The sequence below is a fragment of the Aythya marila genome, assembly GCF_965140915.1.
Source record: "Aythya marila genome assembly, chromosome: 11".
NCBI classification, from domain to species: Eukaryota; Metazoa; Chordata; class Aves; order Anseriformes; family Anatidae; genus Aythya; species Aythya marila.
In genome coordinates, this window is record NC_139052.1 from 21,450,869 (window position 1) to 21,469,625 (window position 18,757).

Consider the following 18,757-nt stretch of genomic DNA (forward strand, 5'->3'; position numbering starts at 1 on the left):
GGAGAGGGAACAGGAGACCCAGTAAGGAGCGCAGATGCAGACCAGCTCTGCGATCTGGGCCAGGGACTTTGGCATTTCCCAGTTCCCTTGCAGCAAACTAAAGGGCAGAGCCCTACTCCTTTCCACATCTGCCTTAGGTTTACGCCTGCATCTTTCAGCAGGTCTGTACGGCAGGCTCGAAGGCAGAGGGCAGCTGCCAACGGCCCATGAGCTGGATGCGCACGGCTCCCTCGTTACCTGATGCGTTTTTGCACTTGATGGACTTAGGAGTAGTCGGAGACTTTGTGGGGGAAGTTTCAGCCTCTGCCTCGTCGCTCTGGTTGGGGTCAGTGTCGGACTCCTCCCTGACAGACACGTCTGAACCTGGGAGAAGCAGGGGGCACACGCATGAGCACTGCTGGGAACACACGTGGTGCAGCCCCAAATCTTCCAGGCTTTCCCCACAGACCCGGCTGCTCCTTCCAGAGGGACATGGAGGGCGCTTGGCCACCAGCCCAGGACAGGACAATGTCGAGGCACAGACATTGCAGCCGGGGGGCTGCAGCCTTTTCCCGTTCCCGTTAAGGATGGGGGGCATCTCGTACAGGATGGGGGCACTGCTCACAGTGCCACAGCCGTGCGCCCCCACCCCTGCCCGTGCCAGCCCACGGGGACTCACTCTGCTTGCTCGGCAGCGACTCCTCCTGCTTTTCTGAGGCTGCTTCTCCTTCGTCAGGGATTTTGTTGGGATAGTTACTGGACACGTACAGTTTGTTTATGTCCAGAGTGGTCTTGCTGAACGGAGCCATGGACGAGTACATGCTTGCATAGCCGTTGGAGGAGCAGCTGAGCGCAGCCAGGTCCAGCGCCTTCCCCCCCGTGATGATGGGGATGTTGAGGGAGAGCTTCCTGCGCCGGCTGGGGGACGAGGACTTGGTGATGGAGAGGGGGGGCGGCGAGGAGAACTTGCGGTTGGCCCTGGGGGACTTGGGGGGCTCGCCGTAGAGCAGCTTGTTGTTCTGGCTGTTGGCAAACAGGAGCTCCAGGGACCTGGGCAGAGGGAGGGGGAGAAGGGCGAGCTGGCACCCGCTCTGCGGTGTTGGTGGTGGCTCCAGGGCCGCTCAGCAGTGGTGGCTCTGGGGGGGCTCCAAGCCACAGTGGGGGCAGCCCCAGGGCACGGCCCCCGCAGGGTGAGCCCCTGCTGTCCACTCCTGCTCCAAGGCAGGGCACGGGCAGGGTTTACCAACGGGGTGGGATGACCACAGGGCAGCCCCAGGGCCGGGAAATGCAGAGGATGGACTGGGGACAAAGAAAGGCACCACGGGGGGCGCAGCCTCCCCCCCACCGTGCACCCTGCAGGCCCTTAAGGGGCAGAAACCATCCCGCCACGGGGCCTCACCGGGCAGGGATGGCGCTGATCGGCTTCTTGTAGATCGTGATGAGCTTGTCGAGGACGACCAGGGCGGTGGTGAAGACGCGGTAGGAATGCAGGAATGTGTTCAGAAAGTCAATGCTCAGGAAGCGCAGGTCCGTCAGCCTCTCCAGGAGCCGTTCCACGCTCGCATAGCGGATCTGGAGGACCTTGCAGGAATTCATCGTTTTACTGAACCTAATGTCAACATCATCACAATACAAGCTGGCATCAGACCTGCAGAGAAACAAGATATCTGTGGTTCCAGCCTGGGACGAAACCAAGGGCTGCTGAGCGAGAGCAGCTGCACCTGAGACGTGTGGAGCCACGGAAAAGGGGTGGGGGCTCCTCGGTGGGCAGGAGCCTCGCGCACATGGAGGTGCCATGGGAATGGTCCCGGGGAAAAATGGGAATTCAGCCCCCCAAAGTGAGTGGAAATACTGCACAGTGCTCAGCAGGCAGATGGAAAGGGTCAGTATCTGCCAGGCCATAATAATGCCTCCTGAGCCTCGCCCAGCACCAGTCCTTGCAGCAACGCAGACTGGGGGCATCAGCAGGGCCGCACACCTCTCCCACCCGCCGCGGGGTGATTTGGGCAGTACCGGGGCGCTCAGCCGCGGGGGGAGCTGTGCTGGAGCAGGGCAGGGCAGCGGCCCTGCAGCACCCGGCCGTGCCCGGCTCTGGCAGCACTCACTTGATCATCTGGGGAACGGTGACCTTGGAGTTCTCCTCGAAGGCGTTCATCATCAGCCCGTTGCAGCGGATGTTGTCCACGCACTGCAAGTGACACGGGTGGGACGTGGGAGAGGGCAGCGGCAGTGAGGACAGCCCCCACTTGGCATCCCCCCGAGCTCTGCGAGGCCCCGGCTGGCACAGCGTGCTGCCAGGCACTGGGCACCGCAGCAGACCCCAGAAACCCGTGCTCCCCCCTCACCACCCCCGCTGAGCTCCTCCACACCCGCACTGCTGCAGGGCGCTGGGCAGGGACCCCGTGGCACCTCACTGCTCCCTCCCAGCACTGCTGGGGACCGTGGTGTGGGCAGGACAGGGACTGAGCCATCACACGGCATCGGGACAGCCCCGCTGCGGGGCAGGGGACCGGGTGCTGTGGGGTGACAGCAGCCAGGAGCCGTCAGCTCCCTGCCGTGGGTGGGCACCAGGAACCAGCCCACAGCGGGCCTCGGGCACTGCTGCTCTGCAAGGGGACGCAGGCAAGGACACGGTGGCTGTGAGGCAGCCCCTGTTGGATAACTTTTCCTCATCCTCCCACCTAGGAAAAAATGTCTCTGAAGGCATTTGTCCAAAAGAAGCACAGAGCAGGCGCAAAGTGTCACCACGTGCAGGACTCAGAGCAGAAACCCACTGCAGGGCGCACAGCGGGGCACGGCGCAGCCCCCACCGACCTGCTGCAGCCCTCGGCCCCCTCCTGCCCCACCTCCTCCTTTTCAAGCACCTCCTCGCTCCGGGGCTTGGCAGCTCGGTCCTACCTGGCTGATGTCACTGGTCCAGGCAGCCTTCTCCTGCCTGGACGATGCCACGAGGATGACTGTGAAAGATGAGGCATCTTTTGGCTCCACCACAATTTTGAAGTCGAGGTGGTCGATGTCTTGCCCCGACGCTTTTGCTTTGGAATAGGAAAAAACAAACACAGCGCTTTCAGGAAGGTTTCTCCACCCCCTTCTCCCCAGGATACGCTGTATTAAGGCTGTAAGGAGCTCGTTGCATTTGGAGGGTTGTCTGGGGTGAGGACACGATGGGTTCCTGAGAAAGGCTCTGTGTTTGCCAGATCAAGTCTGCACGCTACCAGCACAGCGTGGCCTTGTGTTCGGGCCCAGTGCTGTGTGCCAGGGGAGAGTCTGGCTCCAGCTGAGGGTTAGAAAACCTGTAATGAGGACAGGAGAAAGGGACCTGTGCTCTTCTGCAACTGCTCTGTAATTAAGCAGGCACGGCTGAGTGTCCAGCATCTTTGCCTTTTTGGACTGAGCTGTGTGGTGCTCGCTGCCTGCCTGGGAAGGATTATTTGCATACGTGTGCATCTGTCTGGTACACGGTAACTAATTTACTTAATTACATTCAGCCAGGAGATTATGACTTCCTTGACTCTATTCAGGACCTGAACCTGCTCCAGGAGCTCTGTGCAGCCAGTTTTACCCCGCACGGAGGGACTGTAGGAGCTTCCAGGGGGGAATTTCCACACCAGAGGACACCGGCAGCACCGCGCACGCTGCGACCGCCCCCAGAGCCACGGGGGCGCAGAGGGCACCTACCGTCCTCATCGGTGCTCTCCTGCTCCTCTATCAGGGTGCAGTCGATGAGGGAGATGACGCCGTTCTGCAGAGCAGGGGTAGGAGGTCAGAGGTGGGACAGCAAACCCCAGCCCTCCCGGGGCAGGAGGGGGTCCCTGCCCCAGCCCCCCACTCGCAGCCCCGCTCCCCAGCCCAGGGCCGGGAGGTGCCGTGGGGCTCCTGGTGTCCCCACCAGCACAGAGAGAGATTTGAGTGGAAAAAAGCAGTTTCTGACTGCTGGGGCGTCAGTTTTCCTTGTACAACCGATCAACTGTTTGTTTATAAATTATTTAATATGAGCTTTAAATTAAATTTCCCAAAAGTCTGTTGTCGTAATTATCAGCTCTTCGCCACGGACTGTAATTTTTCAAACTGATAATTTAATGCCAGTAACGAGCAATTTCTCTACGATTCTTGCTCAATTAACTGCAAAACTTCCCCCAACAAAAGCCTGAGTCTTGGGAAGGGACCGGAGAAGACTGCGAGTGCTGTGCACAAGCCTAGGCTGTAATTTAAGTTTCTCGCTGAATAGATTGTCAGGGCTTCTGCTGCAAGGCACCTTCCTTTGCCGAGAGCTGGCAGTCTCTCGTCTTTGCACATGACTCAGCTCACACACCGCCGACAGCCACCCGGCCACGTGGAAGGAATGTGATCGCCCGGTGCCCGCAGGGGGCTGCAGGCACGCGAGGGTGTGCTGGAGCCCGAGGCCTCCCCGTCTGCCCCCGGCGCCTGGCGCCCACCTTGGTGAGGTGCAGCTTTCCTCCCGAGCCCCGGGTGCAGATGATCAGGTGCTTGGAGAAGAGGAAGCACTGCCGCTCGCCCTCCTTCCTCAGCGAGAGGGACCCCAGGCGCCCCCGCGTGATTTTCCCCTTCTCCGACATCGGCACTTGGATGAGGGACCCTGCGAGACAGAGGCACCGTCCCTGGCTCCGCCACCACCACGCATCGGCGGGGATGGGGATGGGAACAGGGCACGGTCCTGGGTCCGGGCAGGGTGACTGCAAGCACAGGGCTGGGACGGGACCAGTGAGCGGTTATTGTGGCCCCAGAGACCGAGAGGGCACCGGCTGCAGCCCCCGGTCTCCCCCGTGCCCGCCACCAGTCTGGGGTGGGAGCCCAGTAACAGCGACGCACGCTGTGCCTCCGTGCTGTGCTACACCACGACGCTGAGGCTGCCTGACAGCGAGGTGCTTTGGGGCAGGGAGAAGTGGAAAAGGGGCGAGATTTTGGATTTCACAGCTCACCAGACTGCGCCTGCCCGGGGCGGGGGCCGGGGGGCGTTGCGTTAAGCGAGGAGGGGAGGAAGGTCAGCACGAATACGGTACCTTGTCTGACAAAAGTCTGGCTGGTATCCAGCAGAATCTCACAGCCCTCAATAATCATCCTCTCTATCGCCAGATTTTTCCGAATATTTTCGGTCTCGCTCACTTCGTCGTGCATTATCCTGAAGGAGGGAGAAGAGAAATGCGGAGTTGGAGTGAAATGTGCCCGAGCTCACCCAGTGGATCCCTTCCGACACCCTGGAGGGCTGCACTAGGTAGGATTACAAATGAAGAGATATCAAGAGAATTATAGCCCTCATCTGTATTTATACAGACAGGCTCTGGAGCTCAGGAGATAACCTAGATATTGGTCCAGATTACACCTCTAGATTTCTAAAGATTGAAGTGCTTCTTGTGCTCCTGTCCTTGCTGGGAAATCACGAAATTGTGGCTCAGGGCAGACAAATTCCCCCTCATCATGAAACCACCTCCAACATCCCCGCTCCTTGAGGAGCAGAAAAGGGATGGAAACTCAACATGAGCGGGCTCAGGACTGAGGACCAGTGGGTTTGGCACAGAAAATAGCTGCCACTGCTTCATTTCTCAGCCTGCTGAAAGCACCAGACACCGAGTCCCGGGTGCCTCCAGGACATGGAGCCCCTGCCCCATTGCCTCCCCCTGCCCAGCCCCAGAGCCCCCGGCCCAGGGCCCCCCAGCAGCGCTGACCTGGACAGCTCTTCCAGCTTGGACTTGGCATAATCCAGGCTGTTCCTCTCCACGTGCTCGTGCGGGGTGTGAGCCAGCAGCTCGTGCAGCGTCAGGATGTACCGGGGGATCTGCAGCACAGCAAAACACAGCAGGGCATCAGCCGTGGCCGTGGGGGGATGCGGGTGGGCTGGGGGCGCACAGAGGGCTCTCGGTCCCCACCCGCTGCTGCCTCCAACCTCCTGATCTGGGAGGTTGTGAAAGCTCCCAGACTCCTTGTGCTAAAACTCAGCAACAGGAGGGAAGGCTCTGGGTCTGCCCAGGACCCTGCCGTGCCCCATCTCTGTCCTGGCAGCGCGGGGTCACCCCCACACCCCCAGCCCAGCACTGCCCGAGCAGCTGAGGCTCCGCACGGGTTCCAGCCCCTGCTGATCCTTCCCCACCACCAGATGCTTCCCGTGGGGCTCGGGCTTTGCAGCACCACGTTGTGCCTCTGGAGCCCGCGGTCACCTGGAACATGGGGTAGGTCAGGAAGGTCTCCAGGGTCCTCTCCTCGCAGTCCGGCTTGGCCTCGTAGTGCTTCAGCAGCTTGTCGAAGTCGCGGTTCTGCTTGCAGTGCGCCAGGATCTGCAGGCTGTACTGGTGGTTCCTGACGAACTCCTGGTAGATGTTCAGCATGGGCAGCAGGATGTCGAACAGGTCGGCTGCGAGCAGAGAGGCGCAGCAGGGAGGTGGGCACGATGCCCCTGCCCCGCCTGGCCTGGGCTCTGCCTGCCACTGCCCCTGGCCGAGCACGGGGCTGGGGCTGCAGGGCTGGGGGCTGCAGGGCTGGGGGCTGCAGGGGCCCCCACACTGGGACACCCGGGACATGGGGACCTGAGCACGGCTGGGATGAGTGCACGCACCCCATAAAGAGCCCCTGCCAGCTGCTAGCTGGGGGAGTGATCAGCACACTCACATCACAGAACTGGGATCACAGAAACTGGTTGGGTTTTGGTGGTTTTTGTTGTGTTTTTTTTTGCTCAAGCCCTTGCCTCCATGCCTGACGTTACCAAGGCCCAGGGGCTGGCAGCAACGTGCCACCAATTAGCAGAAAGTCTGCCCAGCCTCGTTAGGACGAGCAGTGCAAACCAGAGGGTGGTGCACGACCCGCAGCAGGGGTGGGGTGAGGGGCACTCACCCAGCACGAGCGTCGGCCAGCTGGATATTCTCGCTTTCAGGCCTTGGTAAAAGATTTGGTGCAAAAACATGATCGTTTCGCTGGAAGATAAACCCAGAGGTGAAAGGCAGATGAACGAGAAGCAGATAATGAATAATTAGACCAAACCACTAGCCCAGCTGGGGCACAGGGGAGCCCCCAGGTAGCCCAGGGACATGGCCCTACAAGGGAGGTCCCCTGGGGCAGGTAGGGGATGGTGGGCGAGGACAGAGGAGCCGCCTGGAAGCTGCCCTCAGACCCCTGGCTGTGTGGGGACGAGCCCCCTGCTCCTCCCAGCCCAGCCCCACAAACACATCAGGTTCTCTGCACAGCCCCACAAACACCATTAATTTCTCTGCACAGCCCCACACGTCGCTCTGCAAATCCCAGTCCCCCCGGCTCAGGCTGGGAGCTGATTGGGATTCCCCTTTGCTCTCACTTCTGCTCCCTTTGGGAAATTGATGCCTTCTGCTGCTGTCTCATCTCTGTTTGCTGCATTTGTTTAATTTCCAGTGGCTGATAAATCACCTTGGTGCTCTCCCCGCCAGGCAGCCCTGCCTGCATCCCTGCCCAATGCACCTCATCCCCCAGCCCTGCCTGGTGGCTCCGGTTGCTGCACCGCGCCGTGCCAGCTCCCTGCCACATGCAGCCACGCTGCCTCCATCCCCTGTGCCCTGCGGGACCTTTCCACCCCCTCCCAGCACTGTCACCGCAGATATCTCCCCAGCACACCCCCACCCAGACCCTGCATGGCCCAAAGCCCTGCTGCAGGCTCCGGGGAGCACCCCAGCACCCGTCCCTGGGAGCCCCGAGCCTCCCCAAGCGCCCCCTGCCCCGTGCCCTCTGACGAAGCCCCCCAGGCTGGCCCCACCTGTTGAGGAAGATGCTGCTGACATCGTCGTGCGTGATGGGGGGCTTCTTGGAGCTGGCTGCCATCCGCAGGGGCCGCAGGAAGTTGTTGACGAGGATGTGCAGCTGCTGCACGTACTCGGCCTCGGCCTCCAGCATGCTGAACACCACCTGGTTCCTCTTGCGCATGCTGTCGGCGTGGGGGGACCTGATGTAGTCCTGGATGATGGTCTTCCACTTTCTGCGGCACAGCCAGCCCCGCAGGAAGCTCTGCACCTGCCGAACGAGTGGGGGCTTTCATTCATAGGGGAATTTAAAACCCCTATGGAAAGAGAGGCTGTTGCGTTAACTCCTGCACCCCTGTTGCACAGACGCCGTGCCAGGCACCTTCCCACAGCAGGACCACGGACCCCGAACCCAACCTAAATGCAGGATTCATGGCCTATGCCCTGCAGGTGCCTGGGGAGGCTCCAGGGCAGCACCCATGCCTTGATGCGCTCGCCCTGTGCAGCTGGGCACGGCGTGGAGCTGGAGCAGGGCATGCAGTGAGTGGCGCCTGCTGTGCAGCACAGCGTGCTCTCGCCAAGGGCAGCCAATTTGCAGCAGGTTTCACTGCAGGGGCTGTTGCTTCCTGCAGAGAATTCTGCTTGGGCAGTGGTTTTTCTTCTTAAAAACACAAGGGTTAACCACAGCCCCTGGAGAAGTGGCACGTAAGAAGGTGCGATTTGTGTGTGAGCTGGCCACGGCTGCTCAGTCACCAGGGGAGAGCAGAGAGCACCTGACGGAGCAAAGAGCCAGCAGAAGGACGCCCAGATTTACAGGGCACGTTCACCTCCTCACAGCCTCGATGAGCAGCAATGATCCCTGATATCTGCTCGAGCAGCTCCCCCACAGCCTGCTCCAGGAGAGCAAGGATCGCGCTTCCAGCCCTCAGCCTGTCCCCGCGGGTCCCCCAGCTGGGACAAACCTTTTTGATTTTCTTGATGTCGCTGTCGTCGTCACTCGGAGCGCTGCTCTGTACGGACTGGATGCGCTCGTGGTCCTTGAGCAGGGAGGCGATCTGCGGGCACAGGGACAGCGTGAGCGGGGCTCGCTGCGACCACCCCAGTGCCCCTGCACCGTGCCAGCAGCCGGCACGCACTCGGGATGCCCTGCAGATGTGAGCATCGGGCTCATTCTGTCCTCAGTGGGACATCAGCAACAAGCCAACAGGGGACGTGTCCCACACCCATCAGGTGCTGGAAGCCTCCCTGCATCACCGACCACACGGCACAACTGGAGACCTTGCTGGGCACCAAACACCGGCTGCACCACTGCTGCCTGTGGGCACCTCCACGTGCCGTGCTGGAGAAGTGAGTTGGAGAGAAAGGGGCAGAAAGATCTAAAGTCCCTGAAGCTTGCAGAGAGGGACAAACTTCGATTCAGTCACAGCTTTACAGCACAAATTTGGCTGAATCTATTTTTAGCTTTACGCATTTGAATTTTTAGCTTCTTGCTGCCGTACCCATCGCCCTATCCCCAGCGCTGCAACTATTCATAAAGCTACAGGGAAGGGTAAGAGAAAACAAAAAGTGCTACCCAGAAAATAAAAAGGGTCACACGAGCCAAGCGTGTGCTGGTCTTTGGAGAGCTGGGCTGGCAGGAAGGAAAGGTCCGTGAGAGCACGGCTGTCCTGCGGGCGGGCAGAGGCAGAGCTGCTTCTGCCGCACGGTCGCAGCCCAGGAAAAGGAAGTTATTTCTACAAATTTCTGAGCGTTTTAAATGAATTGCCTCTTCCAAACTTTAACAGAATGCCACATCTTTCATGCAATCATTAGGTAGAAAATGCTATGTGTCCCTCTGATCACTGTCTGTGAACGAAGCTCAGCAGTGCTGGTGGATGTTCTGGATCGAGCCATGACCAGGGAAACCCCCCGGAGCCCTTCGGGACCCCGCGTGGCCATGGGGTCACTGCAGGCTTCCCCTGTTCCCGTCCCTAGAACTGCTTTTGGGAAGAGGTGGCTGCGAGGCCTCCAGCAGCTCCTCTCCCCTCTGCTCTCACAGGGAGCCGCAAGTCTCCAAGCCGCGCCTGCACCTCGAATCTCAGTGCCTGCCGGCACCACCCCATGATCCGCACCCTGGCTGGCAGCTGACTTGTGATTAGGGCTGATCAAACACAGCTTCCTAAAAAATGAAGTGGGGTTATTTTGGATTCCCTATCAATTAATGGCTGGAAATAATCCTTCCCAGGGCTGGAAGTGAAGTTTAAGCTGTTTGGCTGATGAACACACACAGCATGGGAAAAGGACTGGGGGTTGCGGGGTCTCGTGCTTTTTGGTGGTTGTTGTTTTGTTTAATTGAGTAAGCAAAATTTGCACATTAAAGTAGAAGCTGATCATTTGATCTCTACTTCAAAGCCTGCAGATGAGTGAAAAAAAACAGCGCAAGGTAAAAGCCCAAGTACCTGTGCCCGGGGAAGCGCTGCGGAGCTGCGGCTCCCTCCAGCCCCTGCCCCGTGGTTTTAACCCACAGCCCTGGGCTGGGGCTGGGCACTGCAACACCCACACCTCCCCAGGCAAAAACACCGACGGGCAGCAGCGAAGCCTTAATCCTGGTGGGAAATGTGATGGGAACTTGGCCCATGGTGGGGCCAGAGGGGGACAGGGACGTCACGTAATGACGCACCAAGCAGGTGGAGGGCTTGGGCACCGCTCCTGCTGCGCTGGAGAGCACAAACTCAGCGGTGCCACGGCTGCTCCCAGGGCACCCCCAGGGGCGAGGAGCCGACAGCTCCAGGCAGCAGCCACAGCACCCTGGCGGCACCCGTGCTGTGCAGCGAGGGGATGCCGGGGGCTGCAGCCCTGCTGGGGGGCAGGTGGGTGGCAGGGGACGCGCTCAGCCCTCGGAGCTGGCTGCTGAGTCACGGCGGTGTCTCGGAGCCTCGCCTGCCCTCGCCCCAGCCACTCAGCCTGCCCACGGCCGAGCTGCTGGCCTCGGGAGCAGCTCCTGTTGGAAAGAGAGCCCCTTCCAAGTGAACTGGTTTATTTACAGCGTGGTTTATGTTAATTCTCTGATGTATTTAGGTTACCAGAACGGCTGCAGCTTGCAGCTGGCAAAGGCAGTGTCCCTCCCCAAGGCGATCCAGCCTCCCCGTTCCCGTTCCCGTTACTCCTGCAGCTCTGCAGTGCCCGAAAACACCAGGCACAGCCCGCACAGAGGTGTCCAACCATGGTGTGCATGATGAAAATTACAGAGGGCAAAACGTTACAGCAAGGAGGCCCCATCTCTCCCCAGTACCTCATACCAGGACTCGCCAGCCCCTTCCCCAGCCCTCTCTGATGGACCAAACATTCCCCTGCCCCAGCAGTCACAGCCACTCATGTAACAGGAACCCCAAATTCTGGAAACTGCTCCATGCCCGTGACACCCTCACCCCTCTCTGCATGAGGATCAGGCTGGGGTTCACTAAACAAGTGTAAAAACATGACTGAGGTGCCCACAGGACCACGGTCCGAGCCCAGCGCAGCGAAGCCAGGCTCTGTACCTCTGCCTTCAGGCGCTCGATCTCGATTTCCCCATCTTCAATCTGTTGTCGAAGTTGCTTGGCAACAGTTTTCTCAGTTTCCACAATCTGAAGTAAATGGAGGTACTTCTGCATCAAAGCCTCGTGCTCCGTGGCCAGGTTCCTGTAGCTGCAGGCAGACGCGGCCGTTAGCACGGCTCCTGGCTCCCTGCTCCCCACCACGGCCCCCGTGCCTCCCCGGGGACCCCACCACGAGCTGCTTGGGCTGGCTGGGGTCGCATCCTGCCCCCCTGGCAGCATGGGTTTTCCACACGCTTGGGGGGATGCACAGGTAGGAGAGCACGGCCGAGGTTTGCTGCCACGGTATTTCCATCGCTCACTGCTACTGGCCCCGTGTGTGGGGCACTTTGGTTTGGGACTGGTCAAGGAGGAGAGGATTTGGGTTCCGCGGGAGGGTTGCAGACAGTGAAGATAATGCAGATTTTAAGGGAACGGCAGGGCAATAAAACGAAACAAAAATCACCACCAAACCTCTCACTGCAGGGCGACACGCGGGGCCCGCAGCCCTCACCTGGCGTGAGCGATCGCCGCCACCCACTCGTCGCAGTCCTTGGCGTCCTCGGTGCGCAGCTCCAGGGTCTTCTGGTTCTCGTGGGTGAAGTTCACGGTAAAGTAATGCTGTGGGGGCAAGGGGGGGGTCACTGCTCACACACGGGGCCGTCAGGAAGGCCCCTTATGGTCAACCGCACGCTGCTTGGTTTTAAATAAAGCCCTTGGAAGTCCTGCCTCGGGAGCACGCGGGGACATAGGGCCATGGGGGGGGGAAGATGCTGCCGGCTGGCCAAGAGGCTCAGCCCCACCGCGGGCACTGACGGAGACACAAAATGCTGGGAGGTGACGGCTGCTGGGCAAATGCTGTTTTCAGCCACATAAAAGAACCACGGCCAGGAGGCTGAAGCCCTGGACAGAGCCTCGCCATGGGGAAGGGACTGAGCAGGACTCGGTGCCGGACCCACCGCGGCCCCTGGTGCCAGGGCGAAGCCGCGGCCCCACGTGTGGCAGCGCCAGCGCCGGGCGGCTCTCGGGGCCGGCAGCATAGCAGGACGCGGCACGGCAGCTATATTTAGCCTCCCTTGACATTTACAGTATTTGTGTTAATTGTGCTGGCGGTGGCAGCCCGCGCTGGCTCGCGGTTTGTGCCGTTGGAGCGCTTGCTGCTGTCTCCTTGGAGACCGGTAACGCGGCAGCGCCAGATCCCACCGCCGGCGGCTGGACCAAGGCGAAACCCACTGGGAGCAGCTCCTCCTGGCACCAGCTCCTCAGCCGCTCAGCTTGACACGGGTCCTGAATTAGCGGGGCAAAAAACAACTCCCAACAAGGACAGGGCTGATGCAGCCGCGGCTCTGAGGACGGCGGGCAGCGAGCACGAGCTCCTGCACTTCTGTCCAGGGAGCCCAAATGCTGCTGGAGCTGGTGGCTTCTCGAGCCGTGCAGGTTGTTGGGCCTCCCTGGTGCATGCCCAGCTCTCTTATACCCCTTCCCCTGCAAACAGGGCTAACTAAGCAGCTTGTCCAGTCCACAAGCCCAGAAACCGTCCCCTGGAGCACGGGCCCCAGGAGCATCCCCAGCCCCACAAGGACATGGCCACAGCGCTCCTGGCCCTGCCACCTGCCCGTGAGGACGTGCTTGGGGGGCAAACCCAGCTCAGCCCCCACGTCCCCGGGGCTCCCACTGCAGCAGGATGTGTGCCGGGCAAGGCTCACAGCACAAATGGCCCCAAAAATCAGTGGTGTGTGTGTGGCAAGCAGCACCGAGCCCCCTGCACACCAAGGGGCTGCTGCCCCCCGGCCACCCCTCGTGTTTCAGTGCCCAGTCCTTGGAGCCACGAGCACGGCGCAGCTCGCGCTGTCACTCCGTTACCCACAGACAATACCCAGGAAGTGCAGCGTGCTCGGAAGGAGGAAGTTATTTTATATTTGAATAATAAAACTCCCACCACCTGTTATCTCCTCCTGAATTATGAGCCTTCTCTGTTATCACAGCGACACATCACACTCGACAGCCCGGGAACATCTCCAGTGGCGCCTGGAGCCCGAGACAGGGCTGGGGCATGGGGCAGGAGCTGGGAGGGCACCAGAGCAGCATTGTCCCCCCCCCACAGCATTGTCCCCCCCCCACAGCACCGTCCCCCCCCCACAGCACCGTCCCCTCCCCACAGCACCGTCCCCTCCCCACAGCACCGTCCCCCTGCCTGCAGCCAGACCTCCCAGCCCAGCTCCCCGCAGGGCCAGTGCAGGCAGCCAGGCCGTCCCCACACCACCACCGCTCACATTTGCTCCTTCTCAGTCCCTTTTCTGCTCATTTGCAGACCTCATTAGCTCACAGCTGTGGAGGTACTTAGGAACCAAATCACCTTTAATCAAACCACCACTCACTCTGCTTTCTGAGAAAGGAGACAGACGCAGCTCCTCAAGTCCCTCATTATGGGGCATTTTGCAGCCTCCCCATCCCTGCGGTGCCTTCTGCAGCCTGCGGGCTCTGGGTGCCAGCTGCAGGATGCACGCCCCCCCCTCCCCAGCACTGCAGAGGTTTTATCCCTTGTTTGGGGGCAGCAAGTCTGCCTGCAGGGCAACACGGGGGCATTTCAGGTCACAAAGCAAAACATCGCAAGAAAGAGCAAGAAAGCCACCAGCCCTGAGCCCGCAGCGGGACAGAGGCAGCCCTGCGGCCGTCACCTGCCCTCTGCAGGCACCAAAAGCCCCAATGTGCAGAGCCCCTCGGTGGGTGCTGCCCAGGGACCCCCGTGGGCACCGCTCTCTGCCCGCCGAGCAGCCCTGGGGACGGAGCAGGCTCCCTGCAGCCTGAGCCAGGCTCAGCACCGCGTCCCTGGCAGGGCTCTGCAGGAGCCAGACCCTTTTTCCAGAGCCTTGAGCCACCCAGGCATCACAGGGAGCCGGCTGCAGGCATTTCTCAGCACAGGCAAACAAGGCACTCTGCTTTCGCCTCAGCCCCTGAAACACTTCACTCAAACACACCGAGATAACGCAGCCCGAGGCAGACACCGGCATGAAAAACCTCAGCTCCCGCAGTCTGGCAAAGCCAGCACCTGGATGCTGAGCGCTGCTGCGGGGTGCTGAGCGTGGGAGCAGCCAGGACCACGTCTCCACTGCACAACCGCTGCTCCTGCGGGGACCTGCGGGACCCCGCTTGCCCCCCACCACCAGAGGTGTCCCCACGGCCCTGTGGTGGCACGGAGCAGGGACCCAGCCCGGAGGGACCTGCCGCAGCCCCGGCACCCCGAGCCCCTCTCCAGAAGTGCGCTCCCGCTGCCACTTCGGCAAGGTCCCCAGCGCCAGCACGGCTATTTTTACTGAGACAAGAGGACAATAGCAAAATGCTGCTCGGGAGCTATTTCTGCTTCCAGAATCTCAACAAACGACTTTGAATTAATGAAGGAGACTACCCGAGTGATTAATGTGCAGGGCCTAGCTCCACAGAAACGTCCTCCCTCATGTCTGATGTCCCTGGGGCTGGCACTGCTGGCGCAGCCGGCGGCTCTGCCCTCTGCCAAGCAGTGTGCCATAGAGGCAAGGCCTGGGTGGGCACACACTGCTCGCAGGGGCTGCGCTGGAGGGGGCATTAACAGGGAACTGGTGCATGGGGTCTGACCGCTGAGACCGGGCAGGCTGAGCAAGGGGCTCCATCCTCACCCCGGGACCTGGGGACAGCACCGGCACTGCAGGTACTGGGGACAAAACAGCCCGGTCTGCAGCGTTCAGAATAGAGGAGAAGGGAACAGCAGGGGCAGACCTGCCGTAAGCAGAAGCACTGCTGTTGGCCCAACCATGCTCCTCAATGGTTTTGTTTCTTACCTTTTACTAAGCAAGCACATTAAAAATAAATTAAAAACCAAAGGTTTAAAATCATGCATTGTTTCAAAAATAGGAGATTGAACTATTCCAGACCTGGTGCTGAACGCCTCTGGGTGCTGCTGCTGGCTCAGCACCGAGCCCTGGTGCTCAGGAGTGGGTCTCAGGACCCCTGAGCCCTCCGATGCCTCAGGTGCAAGGACAGGTTTAATTACCAGCCACAACTTGAGGCAGCAGCTCTGTGCCCAGTGCCACCTCCCAGCTCCAGTGGGTGCCAGCAATTTGCTGTGTGGAGCGGCTCTGCCCAGCCCGGCCGTCCCGTGGGGCTCCCCACTCGTGGCAGGCGCTGCCCCACGTCCCGCAGTGGGGTGCTGCCCCTGCATGGGGACACACGTCCCCTCGTCGCCCGTGGCACGCAGGTACGCGGACGCCTGCTCATGCTGCTGACGGTTATTGCAGCTGACATAAAGGGCAAGGGAGGAGAAACGGCCTGCTTTGGATGGATGAGTCTAAAAATCCACAGCCAGCACCGGCAGCTTTTAGCTTCACTGACCTACATACCGTGGGCGCTGGGGAGACGGGACCCGTGACTCAGACGGAGAGGGGCGGCCGGGCAGCTCGCTGGCTTACAGGCAGCTATCACAAAATAAAACAGAGGCAGCAGGTTCCCTCCTGTGCCGCAGGACGTGCTGTAAGGGGCTCACACACGGGCACTTTGGGCAGGCTCTGAAGCTGTGCTCCTATGCAGCCAGGGAGCGCAGCCGTCACCTTGGCCTTGGAGGGGGCACGAGGGGCACAGCAGCACCACAAACCCCTGAGCCGGGGCACAGCAGAGATGCAAACCTCTGCCCAGCTCCATGTACGAGCATTGCCATCGCTGCAATGCCTCTGTGCCCGTGTGTTTGTGGGAAATGTGTACGCTGTGTCTGTGCTGCCGAAAACACGCAGCTCCAGCTGCTGAGCCGAGGGACAAGGCTGGGGAAGGTTCCTCCCTCCTTTCCCCTGCCCCTCTGGCAGATTTCACAAATCTCCTGGGCGAGAACGTGTGAAAGACAGGGAAGGACTGGTATCAGGCTTAAAACACAAAGCCACCAGGACCACCTGCAGATTGGTGAGTAGTTCGGGTTTACAGTTCACGAACCGTACTTCATGTTCAAAACTTCAGATTTCAAGTAAATACGCTTAGGTTCCTCATGCCCCGGGTATGAAGGCAGAGTTACTGCCACCTTCATCTCACGGCAGAAAGCCTGGCTGGAAGCGCGTGGTTCTAGAAAACTGTTCTAACTCCAAGTTCATAAACACCCAGCTGGACAACGGGCAGAGAGCCAGCGAGCCACGGGAAGGAGGCTGACGGGGGAAGCCAAGCAGCGCTCTGTGGGCCAGGAGGTCTCCTGTTCTGAAGCAGCCCATACATCTCCCCCCAAAAAAATCACACTGGAAGAAAAAAATCCTTTTAAGTTTTGAATAGTGTTTTGCTTTTCAGATCTTCTGGTTTTGTTTCAGATGTGAAAATGCTCTCGGCCTTTTTCCTTTATCAGAAACCACGGTGTAGTACTGACTTCCAGTCTTTGGTGATGAAAACACCCTGATGACCATTTTACGACTTCGGCTGGGGGTTTTGATGCACCAAACCACTTTTTTCAACAACCCAGCAACCTGGCAGCTCCCGGGGCAGCGGGGATCTGAGCCACCAGTGCTGAACTTTTGGGACTGGATCTGCCAAACCCTGGGGAGGCGTTTAGTGCCTGCACCCCTCCGTGGCTGGGACAGCTGGGGACATACTACTGACCACGCAGTAACCAAACATACCTGGAACACCACCAAAAAACACCAGCTTGGAATACCCACACCAAAGGAAGCCGTGACACAGCACGTCATTTGCTCTCCTGATGTTCTGGGACCTGTGGATTTAGGTGGATCGGAGACTTTTAAAAAAAACATTTATAAACGTGTAGACAAGCACAGCCCCGAACACCACGGGCAGATGACTGCTTAATGTGTGCACCCTGCTCAGCCTGGCCACAGGCACTGCAGATGCTCGTGGGTCCCTGCTGCCAGCAGGGTCTGGGCTTCAGGGGGGTGCCGGCAGCCCCAGCAGTGCAGCCCCACTGCCAGCTCACAGCAAGCTTTGTCCTGACCGGCTCATGTTGTGCTTACTGCTGGGGGATAATTTATTCAATGACTTTAGCTCCTTTGTTCGCAGAACATCTGTAAGAAGGCTACTTTGTCCCCCAAAATTCCTTACTGGGATTTCTATGAGAAATCTGGGGAACGGCTTTTTATCCTATGACAAAGCCAGTCACCGCAGAGGCAAGGTGTCCTGTGCTCTCTCACAGCTACCTCGCTTCATCGCGATCAGTCACACAGATCACATTATATTATCCTGTCCTTTGAATAAGCATAATGTGAATAATCAGAGAGACTGCAATCAGACAGCAGCAGGCTCAGACGGATACCCCCAAGAAAAATCAGACTTTTCCAGAACACGGCGAGCGCAGTCCCTCCCCGTGCAAAGCGCGCTTGGTACAGAAACTCAGCTGCTGCCGGATTCAGGGCCGATGACAGCATCTCCATGCGGCTCGCCGAGTGCTGTCTCCACGCAGCCCTGCCGCATGGCCCGGCACCCACTGGTTTTGTTTTGCTGCGGCTGGCAGCCGGCCCGCGGGAGCGCCCTCACCCCACGCCTGCCCCCCGAACACCTCCCTGCACAAGCTGCTGGTCCCCGCGGGGAGCCATGTGCCCTGCCCACAGGCCCAGCGCCGCTCTCCCTTTCCTGCTGCTCATTTTGGGGCCACGTTCAAAGCCGCTTGTGGCTCCCTTTCTGCTGCTCCCACTCCCACTGCCCACGGTCCGGGTGGTCCCCACCAGCTGGGACATGGCACAGATCCTTGAGACGGGCGCTTGTCCATTCCCACCAGCTGTACTTGCAGCTTTCCTCCAGTTCATCCATTATCACCCCTTTCTGTGGGCTCTGTACCCGTGAGCTCTGCCGTGTGCACCCTCGGGGAGCTCCCCGTGCTCCCCATCCACCAGCAGCAGGAACGAGGGCTCAGCCGCGGCTCCCAGCCTGGCCAGGGTTGCTCCCTCCTGGCAGCGCAGCACGTGCTCCATGGGCACCGGCTGGGACCCTGCTGGAGGACGTGGGGTGAGGAGCACACGAGGACAGCACCCATGGGATGGCAGCTCGGGGGGTTGGAGGTGCCCCAGCACCTACCCCTCCCCTCCAGCCCCATGGCACGGAGATGGTGCTGCCGGACGGGGTGCCCCGGTGCCCACGGTACCTCTGGTTGGCACCCACGACTCCTTGTGCTGCTGGTGCTGCGGAGAGATGTGGTTTTCTCACACCCTCCTCAGCTGTGCAGGGAAATAAATGAGCAGGGTGGGATGGAGGGGAGCAGAAACCCACCTCGAGGGGCTGGAGGGAGCCACTGCCAGCGACCCTCACTGCCCCACCGGGCAGCTGCCCAGCTCCCCTCCAGCCTCACATCCCACAAGATGCTTCCTCCGGTCCCCACTGCCTCCCCAGTAGCACAGACAGTAAATGTTATGCCTATCACTGGCAAAAGCTTAAGAGATGGGGGAAGAAAATCCAGAGTTATACGCCGTGTGCGCACAAGAGCAGCCTCGCCTTTGTGGGAAAAAAGCCTCCTCGCTTCAGAGTGCTCCCGAGTTTCAAGTCAAGGGTTTTCGCACAGCG

General features: G+C 60.0%; 1 protein-coding gene across 2 annotated transcripts in view; it reads right to left on the reverse strand.

Moving 5' to 3' along the window:
* Nucleotides 1-18,757, reverse strand: part of RASGRF1 (Ras protein specific guanine nucleotide releasing factor 1) — a 31,392-nt gene that overhangs the window by 8,915 nt on the left and 3,720 nt on the right. Inside the window, exons 2-16 of one of the 2 annotated variants that reach the window (XM_082768662.1) lie at nt 11,763-11,869; nt 11,213-11,360; nt 8,657-8,749; nt 7,712-7,965; nt 6,823-6,902; nt 6,153-6,346; nt 5,664-5,773; nt 5,001-5,119; nt 4,416-4,576; nt 3,658-3,721; nt 2,878-3,014; nt 2,085-2,167; nt 1,379-1,588; nt 659-1,029; nt 238-363 (exon numbers count right to left, since the gene is read on the reverse strand). In XM_082768662.1, the coding sequence (XP_082624788.1) occupies nt 238-363; nt 659-1,029; nt 1,379-1,588; nt 2,085-2,167; nt 2,878-3,014; nt 3,658-3,721; nt 4,416-4,576; nt 5,001-5,119; nt 5,664-5,773; nt 6,153-6,346; nt 6,823-6,902; nt 7,712-7,965; nt 8,657-8,749; nt 11,213-11,360; nt 11,763-11,869 (2,257 nt within the window). Of the gene's footprint in view, nt 1-237; nt 364-658; nt 1,030-1,378; nt 1,628-2,084; nt 2,168-2,877; nt 3,015-3,657; nt 3,722-4,415; nt 4,577-5,000; nt 5,120-5,663; nt 5,774-6,152; nt 6,347-6,822; nt 6,903-7,711; nt 7,966-8,656; nt 8,750-11,212; nt 11,361-11,762; nt 11,870-18,757 lie in introns of both variants that reach the window. The other variant, XM_082768661.1, reaches the window with a different exon arrangement.